Raw genomic sequence first — 17,558 nt, 5'->3', positions numbered from 1 at the left:
CTGGAACTTGCTCTGTAGAATAGAATAGGCTGGCCTTGAACTCACAGAGATCCACCTGCCTCTGCCTCCTAAATGCTGGGATTAAATGGGGTTCAGCATCACCAAGAGTTAGTCCTCAGGTACCCGAGGAAAGGCAGGGCAGCGGTGGGTTGTGGACCTTGTTTCTTCAAGAGACAAGGTTAGCCATCATCTGGGAGGAGTGAGGAGTGGAGCAGGAAGTGGGGGACAGATGCTTGGAAGGAGGGTAAAGGAGTCAAAACAGGCCCCAGCTTGTATATCCTTGCCTAGTGCTGGGGTGGACCCCGAGACTCACCATTTCCTGGGGAGGGCCAGGCCTCTGATGCGGTACCTTGTCTCTGCAGCGCTGGCATCGGCCGCACGGGCACCATCATCGTCATCGACATGCTCATGGAGAGCATCTCCACCAAGGGTGAGGGGTCCTGGGGAGTGCGTGTGGGTGCGAGAGAGGGCAAGCAGTCCCTTGCCCTTTGTCTACCCTGAAGTCCTCCTGCCGCCCTTGTCCAGGGCTAGACTGTGACATTGACATCCAGAAGACCATTCAGATGGTACGGGCACAGCGCTCCGGCATGGTGCAGACCGAGGCACAGTACAAGTTTATTTATGTAGCCATTGCCCAGTTCATTGAAACGACCAAGAAGAAACTGGAGATCATACAAGTGTGTCCGGAGTGGGGCTGGTGGGTGGCAGGGGAGAGTGGGCATCACCTAGTCCCCTGCTGGTACCACCATCCTCCCACCACACCTTTGCCCACAGTCCCAGAAGGGCCAGGAGTCGGAGTATGGGAATATCACCTACCCTCCCGCTGTGAGGAGTGCCCACGCCAAAGCCTCCCGTACCTCATCCAAGTGAGTGGTCCTGTTTACCTTCCCAGGATCCATCCCTCCTGCCCAGCCTTAGCTGTCCTCTGTGGAGTGGACTAGTGTGGAGGCTGGAGAAACCCTGGTTCAAGTTCAAACTTCTTCCTTTTCCCTCTGTTCTTAAATTTTTCCTGAAGTGCCCATTATGACCCCATGTGGGCCTGTGCTATGGACTTGTGTGAGAAGCCGTCTCTGTCCCTGGGCGATTTGGGTCTAGTGTACAGATGGAGAGCAGGCTCTCTTGTTTTCCTGAGAGTCTTGGAGGGGCTGCTGGTGCTTGGGTCACCCTGCATAGTCTCCAGATGCCTCCTGTCCCCTCCCAACCCCAGACACAAGGAGGAGGTGTACGAAAACGTGCATAGCAAGAGCAAGAAGGAAGAGAAAGTAAAGAAGCAGCGGTCGGCAGACAAGGAGAAGAACAAAGGTTCTCTCAAGAGGAAGTGAGCTGGGCATTCGTCTGCAGGTGGCCATGGTGCGGCCCCTTCTGTATGGTCTTTCTCTCCCTTCCTCCTACTCCCCCAGCTTCAGTTCAGACGTGCATGGGACGGTCACAGTTTCACCCTACCCTACCAGGGTGTCCCTAGGTCTTGTATCCTCTTCCCAGGCCCCAGACAACCTTTGACCCACTTCCTCTCTTTTATCTGCAGCATCAGCCTTAATCCCTGCAGAGGCCTCCACCGGACAGACCCGTGGCCCACACCAGACCCTAGGACCACCCCCATCTTCTTGTAATTTAAGTGACTGTGGTCGTCTGAATCTGTATATAGCTCAGCAAGTCCCCAGGGAGAGCTGGACCCTTCTATTCTTGTAAATAAAGCCCCTGGACCACTGTGTATTGCCTCCAACTCTGTGCCCCTTGTATCCAGGGACTCTGGGTAGGATGGGCTGGGATGTCATGTGTGACTGCATAAAAAAAGTTCAGCCTCTGGGGTCAAATAGACCTGGTTCTGGATATGGCTTCACACAGCTAGATGCCCATAGCAGCCGTGGGGCTTAGATTGCTCTGTGTTCTCTCTCTCATTCACACTGGGGATGAAACCGAGTGCCTCCTATATGCTAGCCAAGTGCTCCAGCCTACACAGAGGGTGACGTGGGCTCCCCTGCCTTCCCTGGCTAGGGGGGGGTCACCAAGAGACTAAGTGCTGGTGACAACGCCACTGCTACAGTACACACTGGCAGCAGGTCCAGGCCCTAGTTAAGAGCCTGTAGAATTAACTCTAGGCCCTGGAGTTTTTATTTTATTCTTCTGTGGTACCGGGGACAAAGCCCAGGGCCTCCTACATGCTAGGTAGTGAACAGCTCTCTCAGTGGAACTACAACCCCCAGCTTTCAGTCTGGATAGTTCACAGTGGAGAAAACCGAGGCACGGAAAACTAACTTGATCAAGGTTACGGGACCGCTGGGCTTCAGCATCCAGGTCCTCCTTACTTGGCAGATTCAGCAGGGTCCACCCCAGAAGGATTCACCATGCAACTGGGTGTTGATTGTTAGCTCCAGTCAGGCAGATTTTTTTTTAGGAGGGACTGATCTAGTCTGCAGTTCCCAGAACACACAGGGGGATCCCACTGGGGCTACGGAGGCCTTCATCTTCGTGGACCATTTTCTTATTCTGTCCCTCTTCCTTTCCCTTTGTCTAGAATTGGGTTCTTTATCTATAACTTGAGTCCCCCGGTCAGTTGCCTGTGTCAGCCATACCTTGGGAAGAGCTGGCTCCTAGCATGGGAAAGGCCAAGGGTAACTTTGATTAACCCAAATGCCCACTGTGTTAAGGGTCATAGGCTGGGAGCAGTTGAAGGCGATAAGCTTATCTTACTTAGGACTCAGGAGCTGTCTGGGAGACCAGGCCAGAATTAGTCCACAAAAAATAATTACAAGGGAAAAGTAGAGAGAACAAAGACAAGGAAGAAAGGGACAGCTTTGGGACTGAGGAACACGATAGCTCCCTGGAGCTATGGCCCTCCAGGGGGTGCGTGGGTGGGGCCATCACCTGTGTGCCTGCAGGGCCCCTCTCCCAGCAACACAGAAGCACAAAGGCAGGACCTAGTCCTCTAACTGCCTCGGACTAATTCTTTGAGGGCCAGCTGAGAAAAGGGCTCTGCTGCTCAGAGGTGGGTTGCAAGGACCGTCCCTCCTGGTTTAGCTGCGGTAGGGCCAGGAGTTTCAGGAAGGGAGGCCTTTGGGCCGGGACAGGCACAGCAACCTCAGGGTGAAACCAAAGATCCGAGATCTACAGGTCTGGTGGGGCTTCCTCCCTTCCCAGTTCTCAAGGGGTTGCCCAACTCTGTCTGAGTCCTGGACAGGGACACAGACCAATTATGCCTGCCTAGCTGACCCCACACTGACCTCAGGGATGATCCTCTGACTCTGGCTGAGGGCACGGTTGGAGAGGCCTCAGGGAAGAGGGTTTTTTAGCTTGGGGAAGGAGCCGCTGGAAGGGGATCCAAAGATGGCCTCTCTCTTTATTCCTTTAGAAACAGGGAAAGACTTAGGTAGGAGAAGAAAGGCGGCCAGAAAGGGCGGGAGGCCTGGCGGGGTGGCCAGGCCTCAAGAGGAGGTGCCCAGGGCTGGTGCTGGGAGGGAAGGAGTTAAGGCGGAGAGGGGGGCAGCCTATGGCAGGAGGACACACCTGTGCGCAGGGCAGAGGCGGGCGGGGCCCAGGTAAGGCGCCTGTGCTGCCCGGCAGGTGAAGAAGGAAGACGAAGAGTGGAGGCCAAGCTGGCTGTAGGCGGCTGAGTCCGGGGCGCTGTTACCCCGTTCTTTCTTCTGCACCACTTTAGGGGTCAGGCGGGTCTGGTGCCAGGTAAAGGCCACCGATCAAGGGGGTCCTGGGACTGCGCTAGGAACCGTAGAACGCAGTAAATTGTTGTGTTGGGGGCAGGGACAGGCCGTGGAATGGTAGGGGGACTGGCTCGCAGGCGGACAGTAGAGGCTGGGGGCGGGGGTCTGCTGAAAGCTAGTTTTGGCCTCAGTGATGGGCGACTCAGGGTACGCCTGGTGGGGAGCAGCAACGCACTCCCGGAAGTGTCCCAAGTGACGCGGAGGTGGGGGATGGGAGCAAGAGATCTGCCGCTTCTCCTCAGGGCCTTGGGCTTAGCCAGGGCTGATCTTGAAGGTGGACTGGTTGGGTAGGGGCCCTCGTCTTACCCAGCAGTGTTTGGGTGCTGCTTGGGAGTCTCTAATACTGCCGGGTAATGATGGAGGCCCCTGTCCCTGTGTCATCGGCGTCCATTGCGCGTCCATTGCTTTAGGCCTTTTATCTGGCAGCAAACCCATTCCTCCCACACATGTGCCGAAAGCCCCTTCTTCCGAGTTCAAGGTGTTGCAGAAGTGGCTCTCGGGTTGGCTGGTTGCCCACTGGAAGAACACAATGGCCCCAGCCCCTCCTCCAACCCAGTGTGATTTGTCATCTGGTAGATCCAGAACCTACTAGAAGCAGACCTTGGCCTGGGGACTGTCTACGCACTCAAGAGGCCTCAGTCAGTCAGCCGTCAGCGGCTTCCCTCTAGCGCTTGATCAGCGGTAGATGAATTTGTGTTGGCTGACTCTGGGCCCATCTTCCAGTGCAGTGTTGGATGGTTGATGTACGAAGCTCCTAACACTGTCTGGTAAAGATGGCCCCCGGGTCAGTTCCCTCAGCAGTGACCTTGGAGCCTTGAAGACCACTGAGGCCTCCAGACCAACAGCCTCTGACCTTTAACCTTCTAGATGGGGTGTGCCTGTGAATCACTTGGCAAAGGGGAACAATGAGAAAGAGACAAAATGGCTGCCTTCAGAACAGCGGCAAGATTTGGAAACACATTTAGTCCCGGGGGCACTCCCATTGTCTTTTCACCCCGGGACTGTGAACGTCAATGGGGAACTCGGGATATGATTCAGGTCCATTGGCCGCTCTATCTTAGGTTTCCTAGACCTCAGGAGAGACCTACTTCCTCTCAGAACCCAGGGAGCTGAAGCTTTTACTGCACCCTCTAACCCAGTCAGGTTCACCTCTTCCCCTATGGCACTGTTTTATGGTTCCACGTTTCTTGTCTACCCAGACGAGAAAAACATGGCAGTCCCTTCTAGGGAAGCACGGCTGAGCAATGGTTTGATTTCCTCAGTACTTGAGACTCAGGGTCCTCAGAAGAAAGGTAATCTGTGGAAAACAGGCTCTGGTTGAGTTGGGCTCTCCACAGGGAGAACCTTCAGTGCAAATTGCTCTTCGTACCTGGTGACTAATGTAACAGCACACTGGGGCTCCGGGACCCTGACGCCCTCGGGAGGAACACGCCATCTCCCCAGCTACCCAGAAACTGGTTACCAAGGAAGCAGCTCCCCTGGGCCATCACGGTTTTAGTTTGGCTCAGCAAAGCCACAGCTGCTCCAGCTTTTAAGATGTTATTAAGTCTGCGGGTTCATTCGGCAGACCTGAGGGAGGGCGGGGTGAAGGGTGTAGTTGGGCTTGAGATGGGCTGCTCCCAGCTTAGGTCCTGTTTTGAGGAGGCCCGCAGCAGTCAGAATGCCACAGGCCAGACTGCTGTGCCCTCTGCTGGCAGACACCCAGGGTGCATGCGTGACCAACTGTCTTTGTGCAATCTACCTACACACTCAGATGCAAAATTTTCAGCTTTAAGTAATAAAAATTTTATTGAATATTCCTGGCATGGTGGTTATCTCCCCCCATTCTGGGAGAGGGACAACACTATAGGAAATCATGGAGAAATCACACTGTCCCATCCCCCCCTTCCCAGCCAATACAGGAAGGAGGAAAAAAAACCCTCTGAAAGGGCTGGTCTTCAGTCTTCCTTAATCCAAGAGGTCAGATACAGAAGAATCTGTCACATGATGCTTGGGTCAGGGTGGGGTGTGCTTGACCCCCGAGCTGGCTCCAGCTGGAGAAGTGCACCAGTTTCTCTGGTGGTGGGGTTCTTGATGTCCACACTCATTTCTTACCCTTGATGAGGCTGTCACTGTAGAACAAAGGAAATAGTCCTAATATTACTGGGGATGTAAGTGTGAGGTGCAGAACAACCCAAACCATCCCTTCTTCCTAAATGAAGGCCTGACTTTGGGGAGAAAAGGGAGGTGTGGGAGGAGGTCCAGGAAGCAGATGGCACCCAGGACCCCATAGCGATGAGGCAGTCACTTACCTTCCCCTGTAGCCAGCATGCCATGAAGTGAGCAGGAAATATGTGAGAAGAGAAATAAGTGATTAGTCAGCTGCAGGCCCAGCCGCTCTAGACCCCCCTGCTCCCCGGTGAGGGGTGAAGACTTCAACAATATGTGGTCCCAACAACATAGCTGTGTTCAAGTTCTCATTTAAATACTTATAAAGTGCCTTTCCCACAAGACATCCTGCTTTGCTTTATAAAGTCAGTCCTAGAAGATGCAAGGTAGGAACTGCCAAGGGCCCTGGTGACTGAGTCCAGGGCAGCAGACAGGTATAGGTGCTTTGCTTGCTGTGTAGTGGGGTCTCTTACCGAGTGAAACTTTCATCCTGTAGATTCAGCACAAGGTTGTCAGCTGTGAGATAGATTCGGTTCTGTGACGTGGCAATCTACAGGGTATGGAATAGATGCATTAGCAGACACCTCAGGTCAGAGATGCAGTGGAAGGGCCCAGTAAGAGAACAGGCTCCTGCCTGTAACAAAGATCTGGACATGAGAAGCCTTGGTGTCATAGCTCTGTGACAGCCATAAACACAAAACCTGGGGAGCACTGCGGAAGGGTGCCCAAGGACACTGTTTAAGTAGAGACTCAAGCCAGTTCCAATGCCATGGTGTGACTGCGTAGCCAAACACTTTCAACCTCAACCAGCAGCCCTTGGATAGCGAAGCCTCCCACTCACCGTCTTAGAGATGTTCTGGGCGGCCCGGATCTTTCGGAGCTTGATGTAGCCAGGATTCTTGCTCAGTGCTTCTCCAAGGTGAGCAGACAGGGTTAAGGGTTCTTCTGGGCCAGGTTATATCTGTGGCGTCCCCCCTCCTCCCCCCAAGTCCTCTGGGCTGTCAGAATCAAGGTTGCGCTCACATGGCTACTCACACTTTGGCTACCCCTTGTGGGCCTCCCTATAGGATGCTGCCAGTACTGTGGTGGCAGCTGACACAAAGGCAAGGCCAGCAGTGCTGTTGATCTGGCCTTACAGCAGGGAGTCAGGCCTCAGGTACCCCCACCAAGATTTCAGATCTTACCAGTTGTCCTCCCTCCCAACCCCCCAAGCCAAGAGTCAGTAGGCCAAGTCGCATTCGCCTTAGTCTCATCAACCTGCCCATGGTGGAAGATGGGAAACAGGGTGTCCCAGGGGTGAGGCCAAGCTCTGTTCAATACAAGGATATCATCTTGGCAGCCTCTGCCTCCCCCTCAGCCTGCACAATCTTCTGTCGTTGTTCCTGCTTTGCTTTCTCCACCAAAAACTGGGCCCGCTGGGCTTCCTGCTGGGCTGTGGCATAAGTGAACTGATGTTACTACTGTGAGGTGTAAGAAGCCCAAGCACATACAGCCCACCTTTTCCAATCTCCAGAAGCCCACCGACCGATGCCTGCCTCCACGGACTTACCCACTTGTTTGGCTTCTACGGCAGCTGTGTACTCTCGGCTGAAGCTCAGCTCTGTGATAGCTACATCATCCAGGATGAGGCTGAAGTCCTTGGCACGCTCTGTCAGCTCTCTTCGGATCAACAGGGACACCTGGGAGCAAGGGTCGGGAGGGGAAGGGAGGTTTGGTTTGAGGGGATCAGAGAACTGGAAGGAAGGCAGCACTGCTGTAACCATCTGAACACCAGAGCTCCTGAGTACAGGCAGCAAACCCACCACTTAAATCCTCAAACATTCACTAGAAAAAAACTTGGTTCCATTTCTTCATGTGACAGCCTAGGTAGCACCAGACTGCCCTGTGTCGCGCTGAGACCTAATCTCTTCTTTTCAATTTATGCATCTCCTTAGTTTTCTGTCAATTGAGGAAAGACCTTTAGCGATGTAAGATTATACTGCCACTGTTCTCCACTATGCTTCCTTCTTAGGGTCAACTGGCATCAGGTTCTACTGTTTTTCTCCTTATTTCCCACAGTCACAGTACAGCTTTCCCACACAGTCCAGCTGGCCACGCAGCCAAGGATAACCTTGATCCTCTTGCTTCCACCTCTCGAGTGCTAGGATTACAGGCATGTGCCACACCTGGTTTAAATAATGCTTGGGAATAAAACCAGGGCTTGTTGTGCATGCTAGGCAAGCACTCATCAACTGAAATACAGATCCATCCCACCTCATCCCGAAATACCTTTTTTTAATACCCAGTAACCCTGACCAAGGAGAGACAGGCTGCGGACACACAGACAGTGACAGGAATCAGACCTGAGCCCGCTGGGTAATCAGCTGCGAGGCATTGAACTTGGCCACCACACTCTTGAGCACCTCATTGACAATGGACGGCAGCACTCGCTCTTCATAGTCTAGCCCTAGGCGCTGGTACATGCTGGGCAGCTCCTGGGCATTGGGTCGAGATAGCACACGCAGGGAGATGTTCACCATCTGCAGGTCTGAGGGAGAGGTCAGCAGTGGTCAGTTAAGGCCAAATTCCCAGTTTCCAAGCACTTTCTCCTATGAGTGCTTCCCACCATGCCTAGTGTTACTGTACAGCCGAGCAGTCCTCTGGAAGACAATCTAGTTAACACAATGCACGTGGACAACATGGGCAAGACAGACCCTTGTCGACTATGGAATCTTTCCTATGAACCTTCCACTAGTAAAGACATATTTTTATTGCTACTCCTCCAAAGTGGATTCCAACAAGCAGCACAATCTTAGATTTCCCCCTAGCCATTAGGGACTCGAGAACCAGGATTGTGGCTTATCTCCAACACCAACTGCTTAGCAAACAGATAAACCGCACACAGGTCAAAGCAGCACGTTTCTGTGGGGCTATCTGCCTCGGTGTGCACATGGGAATGAGGCCGAGGCCTGGGGAATCTCATACTTCTAAGTACGGTCTACAGGGAAACAGCTAGTGACAAGTGGGGGCACTTTCTCCAGAGCAAGGTGGACCGTGGCTGTAACCAACAAGTCAACAGAAAAAAGGCCTTAAGAAATAGGCTTGGATCTAGGCAGCAAGGAAGAAAGGCAACTTATTCCACTTATGCTAGGCAGAAGGAAACGTTAAAACGTGCACGCCTACCTAGCACTGTAGCACTGGAATGTACGGTTTTGGAGCCATGAGACATGGCTCTTCTGCAGAAACCAAGACCTCAGAAACACCATTATTTCTGGCAGCCTCGCCAGGCTCACTTTACCTTTGTTTCCCCACGTGCCACGCAGCTCCCAGTTGCCCACATTTACCTTTGGAGCCTGTGGGAGAGGAGATCTTTCGAGGTCTGGCCCGAATGTCATAAATGATGGGGTACTGGAACCAGGGGATCCTGGAGAGGAGGGGTCAGGGACAGGAGTTGGGAAACTGCAGTTTCATGGACTTTTCACCAGTTTCCCATCACCACGCGTCCTCGGGCCTGTTCCTCCCCACAACCACAGACAAGGACTCTTTTTCCCTGTCGAGAACAGCCCTTTCTGCATTGCTGGAGTTTTCGGAGCAGCCACTGTCCTTACGAGTAGGAGTGAGGAAGGGAAAAAGCAGGACCGAATTCTGTTTAGTCTGGCCACGGCCGTCAAGGGTGAAGGGTCAGGGCCTTGTTCGCTCTGCCCGCCATTACCTGAAGTGAAGGCCTTCGGCCAGGATCGTGTCCTGCTGCACGCCACCAATACGATTAAAGAAGATGGCTCTATGGCCACCTTCCACTGTGGAGAGAGGGGTGGGAGTCAGGACAGGCTGATGGTCAGAGTAGGTGGCACGGGGATGAGGGAGCAGGGAGGCGCGGACACCTGGGGAGGCAGGACAGTGGGTCTGGGGACCGCGAGGTCCGGCCGGCCGGCGGAAGGAGGTTGCTCACCGGTGAACACGGATTCGCGGACGCCGTAGGCCACCGCCCCGGCCCCCAGCAGCAGCTTCAGCGCCGTGCCCATGCCCCGAGGCCCGGCGGGCAGGCGTCCCGCTAAGTCCTTCAAGTTCTGGGCCATGTCTGCTCCTCCTGAAGGCGGCGGCACCAGCGGTCAGGAGGGGGTGCCCGCCAGCTTCTCCCCCACTCCAGTTTACAGAGCTCGCCTTGCACACGAGGATGGGCGGCCTTAGAGCTCGCGGGAGGAAGGGCACCGGAAGTGCGCCCCCCCTCGAACCCGCCCCCCTCGGCCTAGGCGGACCCGAACCCCGCGCACAGGAAAGGCGCGTCCGGAAGTCCCGCCTCTTTTGGAGATGGGCCCTGCTAGAGAGGCTTCCGTACAGGCATCGCCATTTTCAAAGCGCCCTCTTTCAAAATGGCAGCTGGAAGGAAGTTTGCTGTGAGGACGGACGGGAAGTTCTAGCTTAAGGACGTCAGCGCAACTTCCGGTCGGCTTACAAGATGGCTGCGACCAGTGGTGGCTTCCAACCTCGTGAGCGACGTTTTTCGGTGCAGGACCAGGACTGGGACACTGCGCCGCCTAAGAGGCCCCGGCTGGGTGTAGGAAGCAAGTGCGGAGGCCGTAGGCTCATTGTGGTGTTGGAAGGGGCCAGTCTGGAGACAGTCAAGGTAGTTTTGAACAGTGAGTGTGGAGGTAGCGAATTGATGGATCAGATTCTGTGGGGACTAGGCACAGAGTGGATGGGAAAACGGAGCCGTCAAGTTTGCTTTGGAAGGATGACCTAGTTTTGCAGGCTGTTCACATCCTGGGTTGGCAAGTGTTTTCTTTTGCTCTTAACTCTCATTTCAGCCCTCATCTTGCTTTTAGTTGGTTTATTAGGGGAGTCTGTGATATAAAATGCAAAATGAGGGAAGCATTGTCTATTGAGGTTGCCCAAATTTACAAAGGCCAGTGACTTCCCCGGCCTTTTAGTACTAAGGACTTGATGTTTTATTTTGTTAAAAGGGTTTCAACTGTCAGCTTGTTCTGTATTTACCTATTCTGGAGTACGTCTCGAAGAAGCCTTCGTCCTTGCTTTTATACCCCCCTTAAATATTCATTTTATCTTTATTTATGCATGCAAGTCTGCATGTGACTGTGAGCCACCTCATGTGGGTGCTAGGAGCTTAACTTGGGTCCTCTACAAGAAGGCTTTGTCATAACCGCAGTGCCATCTCTCCAGCCCCCTCCTTCCTTCTTTCTTATGCCTTAGCTTTCTCCCTCCCAACCCCCGACCCCCCTCAGTTTCTCTGTTTTGTCTTCTCCCTCCCCCTCTCCCCCACTCCCAACCCCACTGGGTGGTTGGTTTTAGTCAGTCTTGGAAAGCAGTCCAGGTTGGCCTGGAATTCTCCACTTTCAGCCTCCTAATTATTAGGATATTTATAGGTGAATTTCACCATGGCAGGCCTGACCTGGATTTAAATTTGGTCCTTAGCCCCTTCCTAGTAACTGTTGGAAAACAAGTTTGCTCTCGATTTGTAAAGTGGTTGTATATCTTACTTAACTAAGCCACGCAGGATCTGTATTGACAGTCCTTTAGAAGTAGTGTTTCCGAGGTGAGAGTCTTACCCATCTATTTTAGATGTATACTTTATTAAAATAGAAAACTTTTTCTCCCCCTCTACTTTTTTCCCCTCGCCTTTTTTTTCTTTCTGAGTACACTGTACCTGTCTTCAGCCACACACCAGAAGAGTGCATCAGATCCCATTACAGATGGTTGTGAGTCACCATGTGGTTGCTGGAATTTGAACTCAGGACCTCTGGAAGAGCAGTCAGTGCTCTTAACCACTGAGCCATCTCTTCTGTGTTCTCCCCTTCTATTTTTTATTAAGTGATCAGTTAATCAGATTTTAAATTTTCTGTAGTCAGTTGTTATTTCCATCCTAACTACTGGCTTTTATCTATTTCTCCCTCAGTGATTGTCTGTCATCAATCTTCGCCGTTATTGTCTAAAGGTTTGTTTCTTTTTCTTCCATGCATTGCTGTTTTGCCTTAATGGATATCGCCGTAGGATGCCAGATCCCCTGGAACTGGAATTACAGACAGTTGTGAGCTGCTATGTCAGGTCTGAGACTCGAACCCGAGTCCCCAGGAAGAGCAGCCAGTGCTATTAACTGCTGAGCACCTAACTGCTTATCTATCCAGCCCTTATTGTCATCATTTATTATTGTTGTTGACAGGGTCTCACTTTGTAGCTCTGGCTGGCCTGGAACTCATTGGTATCTGCCTGTCTCTGCCTCCTGAGTGCTGGGATTAAAGGCATAGACTGCACCTAGCAGCTGCCTATCAACTCTTTGAGTGTTAATTTTGACATTATCAGACTAGGAATCCCGTGATAATGGTAATTTGCAAACGTGGAAGCCTCCCCAGTATCCATGTTTCAGAAAGTAGATACAGTATATTCCTTCTATATACCAGTTTTCTGAGTAGGCAAATCAGTTCACTTAACTATAATGTTGGAAGGAGTAAAGGAGTTCATCTCTTTGTTTAGGATATTATCTGCTACTTGAAATAAGTTAGTATCACTTATTCCAGCTTACTTGCTGAGAAGTCAGATGTTATGTTAAAACTTCTAGCCCAGGGCTGGAGAGACATCAGTTAGGAGCACATGCTCTTGGATAGGACCTAGTTTGGTTCCCACCACCCACAGTATGGCTCCCAGTTGTCTGTAAGTTCAGTTTCAGGGGATCTGATGACCCCTTGGCGTCCACAGGCTCTGCACCCTTGTGATGCACAGCTATACACTCAGGCAAGACATTTATACCCATAAGATTAAAAAAAAATACGTATATAGCTATATACGTGTGTGTAATACACATATGTGTGTACACACATATGTGCATATATATCTGGCATCTGCTCAAGTGGAAACTTAAGGGTTCTTTGGAAAGTCAGTTGGCTGGTGTTTTGCTGGGCCAAAGTGAAGGAACATTTCCTTAAAGTGGCCACAAGTGTGAAAGGCTAAGGCAGACTCATGTTTCGCTGAAGCACCCAAAGGAGAGAGGATCTTCTGCTCATTGAGTATCTGTTGCTGATCTATTTTACTTTTTGAGATGGGGTCTTGCCCTATACCTCATACTGGCCTGGCACTTGGTGGGCTCCTAAACACTGGGAGTACAGGTGTGAGCTCCCACATCCAACTTACAATGCCGCTTCCTTTTTTTTTCTTCAGACAGGGTTTCTCTGAGTAACAGTCCTAGCTGTTCTTTAACTTGCTTTGCAGATCAGGCTGGCTTTGAACTCACAGAGATCCGCCTGCCTCTGCTCAAATTAAAGGCGTGTGCCACCACAGCCAGGCACTTAGCCTAAGGAACTGTACATCATGGACTGAGAAGATGGCTTAGTGGAGGGCTTGCCATGCACTCCACAAACATGGGGACCTGTGTTCTAGCCCAGCACCTATGTAGGAAGCCCAGGCTATGCTAGGCATGCTTTTAATCCCAGCACTGTGAGACAGATGGGGAAGTAGATCTCTGAGTTTGAGGAAGGAAAGAGGGGGGTGGGTGCCCAGCCCAGTTTGTAATCCCAGCATCGGAGAGACAGGTGAGTCTGTAGCGTTGATGGCCTGCCAGCCTAGCTGACTCAGCACGCCTAGGTTAAGTGAGGAACTCTTATGTTAGAAAATCAGAGCGATGGAGGAAGACACCAGACATCAACCTCTGGCCCTCACATGTAAGCACATTGTACCTCCACACACAGACACGCACGCACTCAGAAGTGGAAGTATAGAGGTGACAGTGGAGTAATGCCACCTGTATATTTCCTGCTCTATTAATGAGCCATTTCTGTTTTTCAGTTTGTAGACTCCAGATTGTTTACTGTTTCTATGAGGACAGAGTATGAGATCTCGAACTTTCTTCTGTTTCTTTAGTAACTTCTAAGAACTGTTGAGACCTGCTGTCAATGGTTTCGTTCTGGTCATTCCAGTTTGTAGTTTCAGATCAGTGCACAAACTCAGGTTTCGCAAACCACTATCCCCACTGCTTTAAGTGCAGCACTTTGATGTTTTCTATTGTGGTTCCTTCCACATGCTGGCTCACAGCCACGTCATTCTAGTTCCACAGGATCCAATGCTTCCTTTGTCTTCTATAGGCACTGGGCATGCACACAATGCATATGTCATATGTATATGTACAGGCTAAATACTCATACATGTAAAATTAAGTAAATCTTAAATTAAAAGCACAAAATCTCCACTTTTATCTTACTAATGGGTTGAAATTGAATCATTCCAGAAGTTCATTTTCTTTTACAGTTAAGGGTGTCCAAAGGACTTAGTTTTTGACCATGTGCTTTACTCTGACATTCTTTTTAAGATTTATTTTTGCTTATGTTTATGTATGTGCTGCCTGCATGAATTTGTGTATAGCACGTGTGCTGGTAGCTGAGCAGGCCACTTGTCTGGAGCTGAGTTCTGGGTGGTTTTGAATCACCATGTGGGTGCTGGGAACTACACCTCGGCCTCTGCGAGAACAAGCACAGTGGTGCTCGCAACCACTGAGCCATCTCCAGCTCCTACTCTGACGTTTTTTAAAAAATAAGATTTATGTGGGACTGGAGAAATGTTAAGAGCACTGGCTGCTCTTGCAGAGGAACAGGTTCAATTCCCAATACCCACATGTTGGCTCACAACCGTAACTCCAGTTTCAGGGGATCTCGTGCCCTCTCGTGCCTCCACTGGTACTACATACATAGAGTGCACAGACATACATGCAGGCACACATGCACATAAGATTAAATGATACAATCTTTATTTGTAATTATGCATGTGTATGTGTGTGTACCGCATGCATTTGGATGCTTTTGGAGGCTAGAGTTTTTGGGTTCCCCTGGAGATGGAGTTATAGGCCACCTGACGTGGATGATGGGAAATGAAATCCAGGTCCTCTGAAAGAGAAATATCTCTTAACTACTGACATTTTTCTGGCCTCTGACATTGTTTGAATTATTTGGTTAATCCCCAAAATTATATCCCCCAAATATTTTGAAACGTGAATTGTCACTTTGTCTCTAGACATAAAAAGTTCTGGTGATACAGACTTTAAAAACCCATGTGTGGGGGCTAGAGAGATGGCTCATTGGTTAAGAGCATTGACTGCTCTTCCAAAGGTCCTGAGTTCAATCCCAGCAACTACATGGTGGCTCACAACCACCTGTAATGAGATCTGATGCTCTCTTCTGGTGTGTCTGAAGAGAGCAAAGTGTACTCACATACATAAAATAAATCTTAAAAAAACAAACAAACAAAAAACTCATGTTTGTGTATAATAATATGTCTTTAAGTTTACAAAAACCTCCCTAACAACCTGAGGTGGGGGGTGGGGTTTCTTCTACCATGTGCGTTCTGGGAGTGATGTCAGGTCAGGCTTGGCAACTAGTGCCTTTACCTACTGACCCATATCAAAGGCCTTGTTACCCTGTTCCTTTGTGTGGCAGGTGTGTGTATATACTTGGGCATGCATGACGGTCAAAGGAGAGCTTGTTGGTTCCTTCCTTTCACCACGTGAACCATGGGAATTGAACTCAGATCTTTAGGGTTAGTGGCAAGTACCTTTATCTGCTGAGCTATCTCTCTAGTCAGGTTGAGACTCTTACTGATCATCCTAATGTCCCCTGAGATTTGAAGTTGCAAATGACAGTTATTTCAGAGTGCAGACCCCAGTAGCCACCACTTGCTGTTTATGGTGTCACATTTTTTGGACACTACATCTTTGGCTCTTTGCTTGTGCGGATTCTTGGGTTACAAGGCAGTGTCATGTGTAATCCTGGCCCTCCGGTGCCTCCCCTATTCCCACTTTTCATGTGTTCATTTTGTAGTGCTGGGGATTGAAGTCAGGCTCTGCCAAGCCCTCTGACGCCGAGCTGCTCTCCACCTGCTTTTTCTCAATGGTTTGCTTATATCAAGTTTTGATTGAGGCAGCAGGGGCTTGCTATATCCTAGGCTGGCATTTTCCTCAGTGTATACATACTGCTTTTGAGACTAGTTTTGCTCAAGAACTCTTATCTGATTCTAGAACTTTGGTGACTTCGACTGATAGCCATAGGCCTTAAAAGCTAAATGTGGCATGACTCGTGCCCCTCCTTTATTGTGTAAGGTAATTATCCTGTGTGTAACTGTGAACATACCACAAGGTCTAGAGTGGCTTAGGTGATGGGCTTTCCGTTGTCCTCATCATGTTCTGTTCTGCAGGTAGGGAAAACTTATGAGCTCCTCAACTGCGACAAGCACAAGTCCATGCTGTTGAAGAATGGACGGGACCCAGGGGAAGTCAGGCCAGACATCACCCACCAGGTAACTGGGGCAGAGCTAATGACCCTCTGAGCAAATGCTGGTTCTCAGGCTTCACTGTGTCTTTCTATCTTCCTATCTCAGAGCTTGCTGATGCTCATGGACAGCCCCCTGAACCGAGCTGGCTTGCTACAGGTTTATATCCACACACAGAAGAACGTGCTGATTGAAGTGAACCCCCAGACTCGAATCCCTAGAACCTTTGACCGATTTTGTGGTCTCATGGGTGAGAAGCCTTAGGACTTAAGTTCTGAATGAACTGACAAAGTAAAGAGAGGAAATGGGAGAATCACACACTCAGTCCTTCAGTGGTTGGGGATGACTGGCAGGACAGGGACCTGGTATTTCTCCATGTCCATGGAAAGTCAGCTCCCCTGCTCTCTGAAGTCTCTGTGAGGGGAAAGCTGTCTGAGCTTGTCAGTGGTATTAATGACATTAATGTTATGTGATGAAAAGGATACACAGCCCAGCTTCCCCAGCTTAGATCAGTGGGCAGAACGTAGTCTCTTCCCACTTCTGAACTCTCTTTTCCCCCCTAGTTCAGCTTTTACACAAACTGAGTGTTCGAGCAGCTGACGGCCCTCAGAAGCTTTTGAAGGTAAGCTGGAAAAACCTGTTGGTAGGTTCTGGGGCCAGTTCTGGGGCTGACTCCTCTGCTTGTCTTTAGGTAATTAAGAATCCAGTGTCCGACCACTTCCCAGTTGGCTGTATGAAAATTGGCACTTCCTTTTCTGTTGAAGACGTCAGTGATATTCGAGAGTTGGTGCCCAGTAGTGACCCAGTTGTTTTCGTGGTGGGGGCCTTTGCCCATGGCAAGGTATAGTCTGGGCTGTGTACTTAGGTTCTTGGTGGAGCTGAAGCTCTGTGCAGGGTTCCACCAGTAGTTGGCATTTTGAAAATCCCGTTCTTACAACTGGGGAAGTATGAGACAGGCAGTAGCTGCATTCCTGCCCAGCATTCACTCTTTGAGGGCTCGCCTGTCTCACATAGACAGCTAAGGTGGGCAGCTTTTGTACAAGTTGGGTATGAATGACACCGCTGTTGCCATTAGCTCCCCCATGCTTTTCTACCCTGAGCCTGCTACAGGATAGGGTTGCCTGACTGGATCTGTCTCCTCAGGTCAGTGTGGAGTACACAGAAAAGATGGTGTCCATCAGCAACTATCCACTCTCTGCTGCGCTTACCTGTGCTAAAGTTACCACAGCTTTTGAAGAAGTATGGGGCATCATTTGAGAACAGCGGCGCCTGGTTCTCAGACAGGACTCTTGGCGATTTGTCTTTCGGCTCCTAAGATCTGCTGGAAGATCTTCTGTACCAAGACGGCAGAGTGGGGGAGCCAACACTGTATATTTGTTTTCTGTTTTTCCTATAAAGAGTTTTATTTTGTCTTTTTTCAGACCTGATTGTTTTGAGGGTTCTTAAACTCAGCAG

General features: G+C 50.6%; 3 protein-coding genes and 1 non-coding gene across 5 annotated transcripts in view; 2 read left to right on the top strand and 2 right to left on the bottom strand.

The window, feature by feature from the left end:
* Ptpn6 (protein tyrosine phosphatase non-receptor type 6) overlaps positions 1-1,716 on the top strand; it is a 19,929-nt gene extending 18,213 nt beyond the window's left edge. For both annotated transcript variants that reach the window (XM_031383356.1, XM_031383357.1), the window contains exons 12-16: positions 363-430; positions 526-677; positions 775-866; positions 1,208-1,350; positions 1,526-1,716. In XM_031383356.1, the coding sequence (XP_031239216.1) occupies positions 363-430; positions 526-677; positions 775-866; positions 1,208-1,322 (427 nt within the window). In that variant the 3' untranslated portion in view covers positions 1,323-1,350; positions 1,526-1,716. The remainder of the gene's footprint in view (positions 1-362; positions 431-525; positions 678-774; positions 867-1,207; positions 1,351-1,525) is intronic.
* A 3,761-nt stretch (positions 1,717-5,477) lies between these two features.
* Positions 5,478-10,127, bottom strand: Phb2 (prohibitin 2). The gene is made up of 10 exons (XM_031383347.1): positions 9,793-10,127; positions 9,556-9,640; positions 9,188-9,267; positions 8,207-8,391; positions 7,414-7,543; positions 7,193-7,296; positions 6,706-6,783; positions 6,338-6,414; positions 6,008-6,013; positions 5,478-5,827 (listed from the first exon to the last, which is right to left on the bottom strand). Exons 1-10 carry the CDS (start codon positions 9,917-9,919, stop codon positions 5,800-5,802), a joined length of 900 nt encoding a protein of 299 aa, XP_031239207.1. The 5' UTR covers positions 9,920-10,127; the 3' UTR covers positions 5,478-5,799.
* LOC116100216 lies at positions 6,864-7,124 on the bottom strand. The gene has a single exon (XR_004122538.1). It is a non-coding gene; the product is annotated as a small nucleolar RNA U89 (small nucleolar RNA).
* Positions 10,093-17,525, top strand: Emg1 (EMG1 N1-specific pseudouridine methyltransferase). The gene is made up of 6 exons (XM_031383348.1): positions 10,093-10,467; positions 16,029-16,130; positions 16,212-16,353; positions 16,667-16,725; positions 16,795-16,944; positions 17,247-17,525. Exons 1-6 carry the CDS (start codon positions 10,300-10,302, stop codon positions 17,358-17,360), a joined length of 735 nt encoding a protein of 244 aa, XP_031239208.1. The 5' UTR covers positions 10,093-10,299; the 3' UTR covers positions 17,361-17,525.
* Positions 17,526-17,558: the final 33 nt, after the last annotated feature.

The sequence above is a fragment of the Mastomys coucha genome, unplaced genomic scaffold, assembly GCF_008632895.1.
Source record: "Mastomys coucha isolate ucsf_1 unplaced genomic scaffold, UCSF_Mcou_1 pScaffold20, whole genome shotgun sequence".
In the NCBI taxonomy this organism is placed as follows: domain Eukaryota; kingdom Metazoa; phylum Chordata; class Mammalia; order Rodentia; family Muridae; genus Mastomys; species Mastomys coucha.
The sequence above is the reverse complement of the archived record's forward strand: the minus strand, read 5'-3'. Positions and strand labels throughout refer to the sequence as shown.